We start from the raw sequence: 13322 nt of genomic DNA on the forward strand, positions 1-13322 counted from the left end.
GGAAGTAAGATCAACTGATAGCGTTCGTGCCGAAAATGTGCTTGTATATTATTACCAAACAAATCTTACATAAACGGAACCACCCGGGTTAGGATTTATATCAACACATACATCACAACACTTGTCACACGGGAAAGTGGAACACAGGCAGGCAACGCGAGAAAAGACTTGATATTTTGATTTCAAACTACGCTCGTAGCGCACATGTGATGCGCTTATTCAATCATGCCTGAATCAGGCAACACACAGCTCATCAGCGGCCAATCGGGTCCTTGGCCTAGTTCGTCGCCCAACGGGAACAGTGTGAGTTTGTTAAAAGAGAAGTAAACGCCAGCATCGATACGGAGCTTCATGCTTAAACGATCATAGTCGAAATGCAAAACCGCGGGAAAAGCGAACACAGCTCTGTATCCAAATTGATTTGAACACATCGCTCAGCGCCAGTAGTTAACCCCGTGCGTTGATAATTTCCACAAACTCCGGCTTGAGACTAGCACCACCTTTAAAACGACACGAGGTTTAATCTGCTAGCTTTTCACCCAATCACTGAAAGATGAGTATTACCAACTAGGAAGCCATCGACGTCTTTTTGTCCGGCCAAATCTTTACAGTTTTTGCCGGTCACTGATCCTGCATCAAACACAATTCTTGCAAAAGCCGCTTATTTCATAATTGTTAGCACCGGTTATTTTCATAATTGTTAGCACTAGCCACTATGTGCTTGTGCTCATTGTATTGTTTGATGTACGTACATATATTTACGTAAGAATGAAAAATTGGAACAAGACAAAGCAAGAAAATTTGACAGCGCCTCCTTCTAGATGAAGCTTTCGTCGGAAGTTCAACTGAGGACGATCTGCATCTTTTAACCGTCATGTCAATCACCTTTGCCTTGTGGCGTGAACTGACGAGTTGAGTGAATCGTAAGTGTCTGCACTTTTGGTTGGATGTGGACATTTAATTGCAGAAATATGATTCGACATCGTAAGACTGGTTCCGGGAAATATTATACGCTATACAAAACTCGTTTACAAAACGAACGGCACGCGCCAGAAATCCAAAAACATTATATTTCAAACATATATAAAAATGCAGCAAAGTTCCATACACTACACTGGCCAATTCTGATTACAGCTGTTAATTATACCGTAAATACAATACCATGCTTAAGTGCTGATATGAGAAATCTGAAGCCGGAAAGAACACAACTGTTAAGCACAAATAAAACTATTTACTATTAAACTATTTACCGAACATAAGGCTTCAATTAAAGGGCAAATTTTGCAAAAGGTCTTGTCATTATCATTTTAATAATGCAGATTATGCGTTGTAACGGATAATAATAAACAGATTAAAGTAAATATAGCCCTCAACAGAAGGATCTTGGCAAGCAGAAGTAGAGCATCTCGCCTATATGGACAATCAATAATTATTATTGTGAATCGTTTCGATCCCTGACGTCAATAACGCATCCCTAATCCCTGGCTACAGTCCGTACCTGGATCCGCGAACACTCGAGAACCTATGATGTGTTTGTATCTCCATTATCGGATAAATTTCGCCTACCCACCCACTCGTAAAGGAGAATACAAAACCAGCTCCGATGACACTTTAGAATTACAGATACAACGCATTATATTACCAGGTACCCAGGTCATCTATTCAGATGACCTGGGTACCTATGCTATGGTCATCTATGCAGATGACCATGTTCTGTGTGTTTCTACTGTATACTGCCAACATTGGAATATCACCAAATGCATAATAAAGCGATGGATCAATCATCAATCACAGTGCCGCTTGAGCAAAATTTTAAAAAAAATGCCTTTATAATCTTCTCACCCTAACTGGAAGCTTACGTTTTTCCCCAATAGATTTTAAAAAGGAAAACTAATGCAAGCACTTTACCTCCATAGATGATTCGAAGGTTTTGCTTGAAATTGCTCTTCAGCCATTCTCGCAGTTTGGCGTGGACTTCCTGAGCCTTGAATAAAACAATTTGGCGTAAAATCAGGCAAAGTGTTCAACAGAGAAAAGAATGCTCGTTATCAGGGCAGGCCTTTCCTGTATACCTGTTCCGGTGTGGCAGTTTTCCCTGTGCCGATCGCCCACACCGGCTCGTAGGCTAGGACGACATTGTTCCAGTCCGTGATATTTTCTGAAAAACATCAATGGAAGCTATCATTTCTTAATGTCTTGTTATGAAGCTGAAATAACTCATTGTAAATTTGAACAAAGGTATGGCCATGCATGTAAATCACTGCGCAGAGTGCGCACATTAAGAATATTATGCTGTTCTGCATAGCGAGTTGTCAGTTAAAATACAGTTGTCGTAACGTACGAGTATGTAAGGGCCATATACAATTATAAATGTGCAGCAAGCGTTTCATGTCTTGTAGATTAGTTGCCAAATTTTGACAACAGTTCTTGCAGAACTCAGGTATTTTAAGTAAGTTTAAGTACCACAAATAGCCTTGGTCTGACGAAAGACGACTTCTTCGGTTTTGTTGGCTTCCCGCTCTTCCAGAGTTTCGCCGACGCAGGCGATCACCTTGATTCCAGCCGACAGAGCATGCTTAACTTTTTGGCCAATTAACTGCCCAGAAAAAGAAAATTCAACATAACAAAACAACAAAAACACGATTCCAGCTAACGCCAGAAACAGCCAGAACTTACAGAGTCGTCCTCTTTGAATATCTGCCGACGCTCCGAATGACCAATGATCACCCATTCAATTCCGAGATCCTTTATCATCGCCGGACTGTAGAAACAGGGTTATAACCTTAAATCAGTGGTGGATGCATAAAATTATTCTAAGAACTATTGTTCTGAAATGGATCGGTCCTACAATAAAATTATTCTAATTTTAACAACCATTCTTCTGAAAACAAATCGATCAGTCCCGCAATAATTGTTCACATTCTATTAAAACGGAAAAACATTATAAAGGAAACCAACTTTTAAATCGTACAAGCAAACGCACAGTGACAGGACCAAGCCAAAATTGTCCAACATTACAAAAATAACATGTTAAGTTACTGAAGTGAAGACGTCAACACTTTGTCCCAGAACAGTGGGAAGATGCGGCTCACCTAATCTCTCCGGTGAATGCTCCACTGGCCTCCTTGTAACAGTTCTGCGCCGCCACCAGAACATTGGCGGGAAGACGAGATTTGACATAATCCAGGTACAGTGCTGGAGGGGCGACGACCACTTCTGCAGAGACCAAGCATTGTGTATCAAGCGTTCAACGCTGTCAGCCCACAAAGCACGTGCACATACCGGTATTCCCGGAGAGATTTCCACTCTTAAGAAACCCGACAATCTCTTCTGCCTGCTTCTTCGAACAGTTCATCTTCCAGTTGCCTCCAACGAAGAATTTTCCGGCGGTCGCCATACTGCGTGTTTTATTAATACGCGTCTGTCGTTCAATGTGAGCAAGATACACGTTCGAAGCTGTCAAAAAGCCGTATTTATTTGCAATTCACATTTCCCGGGCATCAGCTATGAGGCTTACCTGCGGAAGACGGGCGAGATGTGGAAGTGGTCCTCAAGCACCGCTTTAAATGGTTAAAAACGGATGTTACGGACGATGCCAAATGAGGCTTCCGATTTTCTAGATACCACTGCTGCTGTTCTTGCCAAAGAGATGTATCGGATAAACCCGGCGGGACGGTATCAAGGCCTGTAGCGTTGTAAAACGTCATGACTTTAGCGCATCCCTAAATAGCGATCACGTGCGCAAAGGACTTAGCGTCCCATGTACAGCAATCACGTGGTACGATCGATATTCGGTTAGTGGGAAAATCAGCTGTTGACCTTGAATTTGCGCCGAACAGGGAAACGACGTTGAAACTTTAGATTCGTTTTAGGTTACTATCAGCAGCAACTGAGCAACGAAAAAAACTTTTTACGATTTTCTGAATACTGTTTTTTTTAAATAATTTTTTAAAGAACTCCTTGCAAAATTTTTTCTGAAAATTTTCATTTATTAGTTGTGATGTTCCCCGCATCGGTTACACTTTATCCGTCGCATTAAGTCATAAATTGCAGCGCGTGGGGTTGGACCACTGTTCCTTCCAATCAGCTGTTGGTGTACAACTTATGATTTCCGTTTGGTGCTTTTCGATTATTTCTCGTCATCATTTATTTTGATGCAACTGCAAATGCGTAAGGGGTTGTGCAGCTGAAAGCTTGAGAACGAAATGTCCGTACCTGTTCGAGTTATTTACATTTTGCAGTGCGGAGGCACCATCGACAAGGATTATCCTCGCAAAGCGCGAGGTTACGCTTTCGAGATCTGCGAACCCGCTGCCAAACGGATTCTGACGAAAGCATTCCTGGATTTTCAAGATGGAACACCCGAGTCGCCTGTCTCGGCAGCCACTGCACCTTTTGTTATTGAAGAAGTTCTACGAGAGGACAGCCTCGATATTACCGATGCACATCGTGATAAGATTCTAATGCGTATAATGGATTTATGCTCGCACTCACAAGATTCCGCGGCTAGTACCCGTATTTTAGTAACGCATGGAACTGACACGATGATTGAGACTGGACGGTATATTTCCGAGCGGATACTGCGTATGCCATCACCACCAGTAATTGTGCTTACGGGTGCTCTTCTGCCAGGTAAGCATTCTGCATAAACCAGTCCTGGTTCGCTTTGCGTTCTTTGGTTTTGTACGAATGACATGCATTCTTTCGACAATTAAAATTTCTCAGTATTCAGTATTGGTACAATACGAATCCATGTCTGTAAAATCGGATTGAATTCTAACAGAAAATACGAAAAGCGAATAATACCTGTTACATAATATTGCGATCCGTCAAAATTTCTGACTTGCATTGCGCATTTGCAAAACTGCTTGCTTTCTAGAACGTTTCAAAGATACGGATGCAGACTTCAATGTGGGAATGGCTATTGGAGCTCTGCAGTGTTTGACGCGTCCTGGCGTTTATATTGCCTGCACTGGTCAGGTGATTCCTGTTGAACATGCAGAAAGGATAATTGCAACCGGAAAATTTTTTAATCTTCTCAGTTCGGAATCCAAACCGTAAACTCTGTTGTCTGCGGTATTGTGGCATTTAACAAGTGATTTGGCGTTCCTGGTGGGTCAGTCGGTGGTAAAAGTGAATACTATTTTGTCTTGTCAGTAAATGCAAGTGCAAACCGCAGCAAGCGGCAGATAATATTTACGTTGTTTATGTGAAGAGATAATTTTGTGCAGTTTGTTATTTCAACCGTTCTGCTTGAACAGCAATGTGCAGGTGTTTCGAAGCCATGAAATGAAAGCTAATAGTGTTTTATGTTAATTTTGTTCTGCTATTTGCGCAGCTTATACGAAATCTTTGCCCACCATACACATTAAATTTGCATGTGATTGTGCAGACTTTGATTCTGAGAACGTTGGCAAAAGTTGCATTCCAATTTGACTCACGTAAAAAAACAGTGGTAAAAAATAATCCATAAATAAAAGCGGAAGCCCGGGAACAGATCACATAGAACTATCAGGAAGCGGCAATAACCTAGACTCCCATCATTTGCGCTAATCTCTACTTAACACAAAACTAATGACTATATCGGTTAACAATGCAAAATATAAAGACAAAACAATCCTGAGCGCTGGAACGTATAAGAGTCCTTTACTACACAGGGAGTATTTCACGGGAAATCACCATAATTACGTAGGAACAACAAATCCTACTGAGCAAATCAGACAAGCAGAATTCTGGTCCTAGTCCTTGTATCCAATCCTTCCTTCTTTCACTTTGATGCAGTTTTTGTTACGCGTTCGAATGCGACACAACAAGTACTTCCGGCAAGCATCATTGCAGCCTTTAGCTACCGACGTGTCTTGGGATTTCCAATAATACCTAAAAAGTAATTTTCAGTAATACCTAGAGTACGGTGCAACTTTGGGGTGTGGAAAGAAAACTGATGTACGATGTACGTCATGTAGCCCTTACTGCCAAAATTTTTGGAATTTTGCATCATCGACAAGAAACTCATCCATGAGATCATTCCAGTCGCCAGGCAAAAGCTGATTCAGGCCATATGCTTCCTTAGCAGAGTACTCCTTTACCCATTTAGGAGTTCCATTCGGCAAGTTGGCTTCCGTTAAATTAACAATGTATGTCTCATGGTCCAGCACGATCTATTAAAGACAGCCACAGTTTTGACCGAAAAGCGTACTGCGCTCTGACATTAAACGCGTAGTGCTAATAATTTTAAATAAATTATTACAAACATAAACAGCAAAACATAAAAAACCAGTGAACATAATCATTCGGTCGTAGCAGATGAAATTCTAAAATAACTTAAACCGACATCACGACGGACCAGCGTTACCACTTAACGAGAATAATGTCAGGAAAACTGTTATCAAAATTATTACGAATGTCAGTTTTGTTACATACCCATGAACTGTTGGCATAATTTCCATCGATAGTGTAGATTCGATAACTGGGGTTAAAGCCAACATACGGAGTAACACTCGGGCCCAGATAACCCAAACCAGTAACATGTGATTCGTCAGCCGGATCGTAATAGATATGCATGGAATCCGAATGTTCATGACCGTAAAACTGTGCAGCAATCGTGCTTTCGTATCTAAAACGCAAATTTGATATTTCTTACCGTAATAGCGTGGTATAACAAAAATAATGTCAATATTATGGCAACAGATATCCTATCCTATACGATGCGTTGTTGCGTACATTGTCAGTATCTTCGCGCTTTTATGAAAAATTCAGAACAAATTATACCTCTCGATTATACGATAAAAATTGTAGCTCCACATCTTCATACAGTCACCACTTCCGGGGGGTATGTGGCCGATGAGGTGCACTTTGTCGCCAGCATTTTCCGCTTCTTGCAACTCATTAATCAGCCACTGCAACTCGTTATCGGGATCGGTCATATTGAGGAGCAGCCACCAGTTCATAGTGTTGCAGGCGTTGGTGTTTAATGAAATAATGCGCAATCCAGGGAAGGGCTTCACGCGATAATAGCCTCCTCTAAAAACGAAAAAATACGTATATGTAACTGGAACCGAAAGACATTAACGTGCTTCCAAACGAGGCTTTCGAATCATACCCAGAAACCGTACTAATTGCATCGGGAGGCAGCCACTGATTCCAGGTTGTAGCCAGTGCATCATACAACCACTTTATCGAGTTAGAATCATTAATGAATCTGGGTGGAAAGCTGTCGACGGGAGAACTCTCATGGTTGCCTAATGCTGGGAAAACCGGTGTATTGGGGAAAAAACTCCGGAGATATTTCGTCGTCAATTTCAAAATAATCAACTGCATTTGCTTTGTCTGGTTCCAGATATCGTGGGCTGGCAGATCTCCCGTCCATAAAATGTAGTCAATCTAAACAAAAGGATCCTTTGACGGATCAACCGCTGAGAATTTCCTTGCATAACAAGTAGCAATATTACTTTTCGAAATCTTGACGCTCGTTAAATCCGTAGGTACTCAGTATTTGCTGTGACAAGACCATAAAAACGTAAACCGTAATTGGACTTAAATAATTTACACTTTACAGGCTGTCAAAATAAACGAGCAGTAACAACCGCCCACCGTATTCTTTCAGATTTCGTAAATACTTTTTTTACAAAACTTAACACCGGCAGCCACATAAATAATCGACTAATGACATAATTCTAGCGTAGAAAATATCAAGGGCAGCAAATTAACAGCATACAATTACGGTTATGAAATCAGTGGTAAAGTGTCTCGATTGTGCAGTCAAACGAACATGCACCCACAGAAAAAATAACCCAGTTCGGCTTCACACAATGCAGATGCACGGAAGCATTTGCCTTAACAACGTTTTCTGCGCATGAAATCCATGCACCTCTATGAACCTTAATCCGAAATCACAACTCACTCGCCACACCAACCTTCTCATTTTTGGAAATCCAGGTCAACATGTTTTCGATCAACCGAATTGGGGAATCACAGTTGCGAGGGTCTCCCCATCGTCCAGCAGGAGGACCGACTACAACAAGCAACCCGTACAAAAAAAATACGACAACCACGAATGCTAGTCCAGGTCATGTGAACAGGGCAAGCCACACTGGCTGTAATTTCACCAGTTGCATGTGCGGCAGTAAAAAATTTTCCAAAGCAACTCCTAAAACTTTCTCAAGTAAAAATTAAATCAGGATCACGATCCGGAATTTGAGAAGGTTAATGAAAACGATTAAACGGAAGAAAACTATGGAGATCAAAATTAACAAGCAAGCGTAAGCAAAAACTTTCACTTTAGGCTCACTTTACAAAGAAGCGATATTTGTTATCACAAATGAACAGAGAAAGTGTGGAAATAAAAATACTGACCATGAACAGAGAAAGTGTGGAAATAAAAATTAAACCGAATATGTTAATTCTGTTTTATGACTGAATTAATTGTGAGCAAGATAAAAAGCTTCAGACGCCAAGCCTACAAAGCAGTGGCAAATCTGTCAGGTATGTCTCACTACTTCGAACGTCGAAGGCTACCTCAGAGTTTTGATTACTGCATAAATGCTTCTTTCAAATCCGTGACAAACTATCCAAACTAAAAAAAACTATACCTGGTTTCCCGCCTTCCTTCCTGCAGCACAGCGGATCTTCGCACTCCGCGTTGGTTCCTTCCTGATAGTACATATCAAAATGCAGATCACTCAGCTGCAGCACACGCAGTGTTTTCGCGCCTGGACTGGGTGGCGAAATAACTTGGACGGGCGGTTTGGGAATATCGGGCAGCGGTACACTCCACGCCGTGCCCGGTGGATCAGGTGCACAGTCCACATTCGTCACAAAATTACAGATCTCCGCTGGTGAATACGGTACTTTCGTCAGCACGTAGAACGTCTCGGGACGGAATTCCTCCAGCAGACCGCGACACACGATGCGCGGCTCAATCTTCAACTGCACACACAGATCCTCAATCACCGCAGCAATGCGATCCGGAGGCAGATGGAGTTTCAGCAGAGTCTGCAGTGTGGAGAAGCCAAACTTACAGGATGTACATGTTAGCTGCTGATTGATGTTCCACTTGGCAAAGCCGTAGTTGGTCTTTAGACGGCCCAGTGATTCGAACACCTGATATGTATCCAAACTCAGAGGGATCAGATTGCCCAGAATGTTACCAGAAATTTGAGGGACTGGTGTACAAATCAGGAGTGCAACGAGCACAATACCCCCACGCAGAATCATGATGATGGAGATCAGAGTTCGCAGATTCCCAGCTTGATGATGGTACCCAATAATTACTGTGCAGCAGCACACTGGCAGTTAGTCCACGGAAACAATGCCAATGTGACTAAAATCTCTATATATCTGACGGCGCTCTACCATCGCAAAGGACGATGGCATTTTGTATAATTTTCTAGAGTAATCAGCAGTGTACACAGCAAACCAAGCGGAGACAAATGCAACGAGTAGTATGTATGGATCTGGTGTCACGATATCACCGAGACTTTGTACTCGTTTAATCACCCACGGACTAACTGCTAAACGAAAACATGCAAAACTGCCAAAGCGAAAATCAGCTGACCATATCTGGCAAGCGGTACGGTACAGCGAAAGGGAAAACGAAAGCAACATTGTGATTATCGAGTTTTACAAACTTACAGCACAAAATTCTTCCACTATAAATTTACTAATTAATTCTGATTTCCCGTTTTTTTGTTGTCCTAATGTGCTCACTGCTCCTTGTTAGGTGAATTTGGTAAGTACGAAATTTTAAAGAATTTTAAACGACAACGTGACCATCACTGGCCATAATTAATTTCCTATTTGATTACTTTCTTTTGTCTTCCATTTTGCACTCATACAGAAAGTTGTGGTGTATTGTTATGTGTGTATTACACACGTATGTACTATGTACCAACTTCATCACTAAAAATCGCAGGTATCAGAACCGGCCTCACAGTCAGTAACACTTTCATTTACTTGGTTGTATGCCACTGGGTTTTGAAAGTTGATTTCGACGTTGTTTGGCATAGGCTTGACAGCCCAGCGCGATAAAAACTAAAGAGACTCCAAAAATTCCTAATGCCGACAAGGAATGGCCGTAAATTAGACAGGACAACAGGACAGCGATAGCCTGTCGCACCGTCATAATAACAGCAAATATCACAGCACCAAACTGTTGTATAGTCATATAAATAAATATATTTCCCAAAGCTGCCGAGAAGGAGAGCATTAAAATGTCTACAAAAAAATCCGGATGGCGAACAGCAAAGCCAAACCCGGTGACAAAACCGCCCTGTTCAATGAGGCTGACGATGGTCAAGATCATCGAGCAGGTTGAGATTCCAAACATCATTTGCATTTTGGTCATGCGATATTCCTGGAAGAGTTTGTCCTGCCAGTTGGATGTGAAACTGTCCAGAATCATATAACCTAGGAGAACTGATGCACCAGCCGCACTCGAAATCAGAGTCACTGAATTTTCCGGAGCTTTCCAGCGCGAATATAAAAAGATGGACATTCCAAAGGAGATCATACCGGCGGTGATGTATTCGTACATCGGATATGTCTTGTTATTCACGAGTTTTCCCATGAGCATAACTAAAAACAATATTTTGAAATAAAATTTAAAATCACACATAATATAACAAAATAAAATTAAAATAAATAATAATATCAGACATTTTGCAGAGGATCAATACTGGGAAAAGCCGAGATAAAAATTCCTAATTACATTAATACTTTTAAAAAAGCAACAACAAGCCAGGGGAAAGAATAAGAGAAAAGGGTGCAAAAGAATAAAAAAGGAGTCAAATAACTGTATCTCGTATACTGAAAACGTATCAAATTACCATAATACGCATACCTGGTATAATTTTTGAAGCTTTTGCCAAGATCTGAGTGGGGAAACTGACATACTTGAGCGCCTCGTACTGAAACCACGAGCTCATGGTGTTAGAAAAGGACGCAAACGAGTACTTATAAAACGGTGCTCGATGTGGCGGCTGACGGTGGTGCATGATCAACAAGTAGGTTCCACTCAACAGAAACGCAATTATCCGATTTGTGAACACTAAAAACTGCGCGTCCGTAAAGTGCTCGCCATTGTACGAGCGGGTAAGGATTTTCTCCTGGAGAACGCCCCATGTTAGAAATGTTAACTGCAATCCCACAAAGCATAACAACAAAATCATCCAGCGCGGCAGTTTGGCCAAAGGATCTTGCATTTTGCGAGCAGACACTTGACGCTCCGGGTCCTGCAGTACTTCACTGATATCCGGTTGGCCAATAAAACACAACCGCTGCAGGGCACTCCATTGACCTACAATAACGGACGCTCCTATTAATATGCACAAAATAACACATTGTATTTTGGTGTACTTGACATGATAATTGTAAACAGCATACTCATTCTTGTTGAAATAACATAAAAAAATTAATTGTCAGAAACGGCCAACAGGAAAATAACGAGAAATAAAAACATTTTCAAATCCATGCTAACTTACGCAGAACAATAGAAAGTCGATTTTATTTGAAGGCAATACGTCTTAAATTTGTTATTAATTACGGTAGTCGTAAGTGTTCATGCTTACACTAAAAATTATCAAAACTGTACTTGGTATAGAAGGAACTAATGCGTAAGCACCGCAAACTAAAAGGCTCTCAAAGAATGTAAATCAAAAGGGAACAGCAATGTAAATATGGAATGTAAACCAAGGAAATCTATAAATTCTGTAATTAAAGGAAAGGAAAACCAAGGAAAACTAACGGAAAAGATTATAAGATAAGAATATTAATAATCAGCAAATTGTGTAGTGCGTTTACAGAACAGAAACGTTCTGCAACGATAATATTCCTCAGCGGAGCTAATAATTAGTGTCAAGGACATTACTAACGATAAAAAGGCCGAAAGCGCTGAAAATGCAAACAAAATTTATTTCCAGTTAGATTATCTGCGAACAAGAAAATACTAACTGCGATCCTCTTGTCCAGGTCCACCACGAGCTAGATAGCGCTGTCTCAAATAATACCCGGGAATAAATATCGTAGCATAACAAGCAAGGTTGAGCAATAGCTCGTACATCCACGAAGTTGGAAGTTCTGTCTTCGGTAATGGCTTCTTTCTCACATCGTGACTCCTTGGTTCTTTAGTAATAGTCAGTTCAGCTTCCTCCGCATATGTTGCTGCATGCAGGGACGCAGATGCCAAATTAATACATAAAACTGATAAAAGTATAAAAACATAAAAGGACCGCCGTGCCGTGCTGTGCACGGAGGAGTTTTCCAACTTCATCTTTCGCTATCCAGAGTGCTGTTGTCAAAAGTTTTGTTTATGAACGGAGCAAATTGAGTTCTGATGAAACCAAGTATCTAGTTGACTTCTTTCTGGAATTACAGGAATGAATAGCATCCATTCTAAATAACACTCTACATGCGCTCACTGCTCACATCCGCTTTCGCTAAAGAGGTGCCCAGGATTCAAGGAATATAAACTCGAATTCAGACCCAAGGACAATATGACAAAAGCCTTCTGTATACCGTAGGGCGGCAGGAACTGACACTTTCAATTTTCGACCACTTTCAACAAATGGTTAGCCTTACTACGGGTCCAGGCACTAGTATATAAAGTTTCGATACACTTTCATCGTGGAAGAAACGAACCGCAACTATCAAGATTAGTATATCAAAAGAGGAGGGATTCTTCAGAATAATAAAAATACACAGTTTAATAAACAGTTAAATACAGTAACTCTCTTGGAGATACTCTGCAGCAGAAACTTTTTACAGTATTAGGACTTTTGCTATAGCTACTTGTATTGTAATAATTGTATAACGTGCAAAAATACTGATGAGTGTGCAGCACTATAAAACGAGTGAACGCAACACCACAGATGTACAAGTACAATACACATACCTGTACTTCCACATAATATTATGTGGAAAACCATTATCGTAATATGTGGAAATCCATTATCGGATTATCCCAAAATATATCAACGTCACAGTTATATTATGTTTTTGATAAATCAATTAAATCATTCCAGAAATAATTCCATTCTGAATGTCAAAAGCCAGTTTTGCTGTTAATTAACTGTAACTACTAGTTAACATACGTACTTACGAATTATTATGATTGTACAAAATTTAATATTATTAAATTTTGTACAATCATAATAATTCATAAGTACGTATGTTAACTAGTACTTAGAGTTAACAGCAGAACTTGCTTTTGACATTCAGAATGGAATTATTTCTGGAATGATTTAATTGATTTATCAAAAACATAATATAGTATAACTGTGACGTTGATATATATTTTTGGGATAATCCGATAATGGCAAAGAAGTCTT

At 40.6% G+C, this 13322-nt stretch overlaps 4 protein-coding genes across 4 annotated transcripts; 1 reads left to right on the forward strand and 3 right to left on the reverse strand.

Annotated features, from left to right (window-relative positions):
• Window positions 1-70: 70 nt before the first annotated feature.
• Window positions 71-3786, reverse strand: LOC129586989 (triosephosphate isomerase-like). Its single transcript, XM_055480568.1, has 9 exons — window positions 3518-3786; window positions 3283-3456; window positions 3093-3216; window positions 2677-2761; window positions 2464-2596; window positions 2073-2158; window positions 1909-1984; window positions 565-630; window positions 71-500 (listed from the first exon to the last, which is right to left on the reverse strand). Exons 1-9 carry the CDS (start codon window positions 3705-3707, stop codon window positions 448-450), a joined length of 987 nt encoding a protein of 328 aa, XP_055336543.1. The 5' UTR covers window positions 3708-3786; the 3' UTR covers window positions 71-447.
• Window positions 3787-3989: 203 nt separating this feature from the next.
• LOC129587017 (uncharacterized) lies at window positions 3990-5387 on the forward strand. The gene is made up of 3 exons (XM_055480596.1): window positions 3990-4089; window positions 4242-4632; window positions 4880-5387. Exons 2-3 carry the CDS (start codon window positions 4464-4466, stop codon window positions 5059-5061), a joined length of 351 nt encoding a protein of 116 aa, XP_055336571.1. The 5' UTR covers window positions 3990-4089; window positions 4242-4463; the 3' UTR covers window positions 5062-5387.
• Window positions 5382-9480, reverse strand: LOC129586978 (sphingomyelin phosphodiesterase-like). The gene is made up of 7 exons (XM_055480557.1): window positions 8589-9480; window positions 7914-8011; window positions 7100-7380; window positions 6769-7020; window positions 6421-6613; window positions 5971-6158; window positions 5382-5877 (listed from the first exon to the last, which is right to left on the reverse strand). The coding sequence occupies exons 1-7, from the start codon at window positions 9211-9213 to the stop codon at window positions 5739-5741; spliced, it is 1776 nt and encodes a 591-aa protein (XP_055336532.1). The 5' UTR covers window positions 9214-9480; the 3' UTR covers window positions 5382-5738.
• A 451-nt stretch (window positions 9481-9931) lies between these two features.
• On the reverse strand, window positions 9932-12791 carry LOC129585098 (adenosine 3'-phospho 5'-phosphosulfate transporter 1-like). Its single transcript, XM_055477638.1, has 3 exons — window positions 11947-12791; window positions 10838-11293; window positions 9932-10572 (listed from the first exon to the last, which is right to left on the reverse strand). The coding sequence occupies exons 1-3, from the start codon at window positions 12263-12265 to the stop codon at window positions 9944-9946; spliced, it is 1404 nt and encodes a 467-aa protein (XP_055333613.1). The 5' UTR covers window positions 12266-12791; the 3' UTR covers window positions 9932-9943.
• Window positions 12792-13322: the final 531 nt, after the last annotated feature.

This window comes from Paramacrobiotus metropolitanus, unplaced genomic scaffold (genome assembly GCF_019649055.1).
Source record: "Paramacrobiotus metropolitanus isolate TYO unplaced genomic scaffold, Prichtersi_v1.0 Parri_scaffold0000002, whole genome shotgun sequence".
Classification (NCBI taxonomy): Eukaryota; Metazoa; Tardigrada; class Eutardigrada; order Parachela; family Macrobiotidae; genus Paramacrobiotus; species Paramacrobiotus metropolitanus.

Coding starts and splice junctions, on each gene's coding strand:
- LOC129586989 (XM_055480568.1), bottom strand. CDS start 3,707: ATGACGTTTTACAACGCTACAGGCCTTGATACCGTCCCGCCGGGTTTA. Junction 1,985..2,072: donor AAACTGCCACACCGGAACAG/GTATACAGGAAA, acceptor GTTTTATTCAAG/GCTCAGGAAGTCCACGCCAA. Junction 631..1,908: donor CCTTCGAATCATCTATGGAG/GTAAAGTGCTTG, acceptor TGTTTGATGCAG/GATCAGTGACCGGCAAAAAC.
- LOC129587017 (XM_055480596.1), top strand. CDS start 4,464: ATGCGTATAATGGATTTATGCTCGCACTCACAAGATTCCGCGGCTAGT. Junction 4,633..4,879: donor TACGGGTGCTCTTCTGCCAG/GTAAGCATTCTG, acceptor CTTGCTTTCTAG/AACGTTTCAAAGATACGGAT.
- LOC129586978 (XM_055480557.1), bottom strand. CDS start 9,213: ATGATTCTGCGTGGGGGTATTGTGCTCGTTGCACTCCTGATTTGTACA. Junction 8,012..8,588: donor GAAGGAAGGCGGGAAACCAG/GTATAGTTTTTT, acceptor TGCTTGTTGTAG/TCGGTCCTCCTGCTGGACGA. Junction 7,021..7,099: donor GCAATTAGTACGGTTTCTGG/GTATGATTCGAA, acceptor TTTCGTTTTTAG/AGGAGGCTATTATCGCGTGA.
- LOC129585098 (XM_055477638.1), bottom strand. CDS start 12,265: ATGAAGTTGGAAAACTCCTCCGTGCACAGCACGGCACGGCGGTCCTTT. Junction 11,294..11,946: donor ACCTGGACAAGAGGATCGCA/GTTAGTATTTTC, acceptor CCGTTATTGTAG/GTCAATGGAGTGCCCTGCAG. Junction 10,573..10,837: donor AGCTTCAAAAATTATACCAG/GTATGCGTATTA, acceptor TATTGTTTTTAG/TTATGCTCATGGGAAAACTC.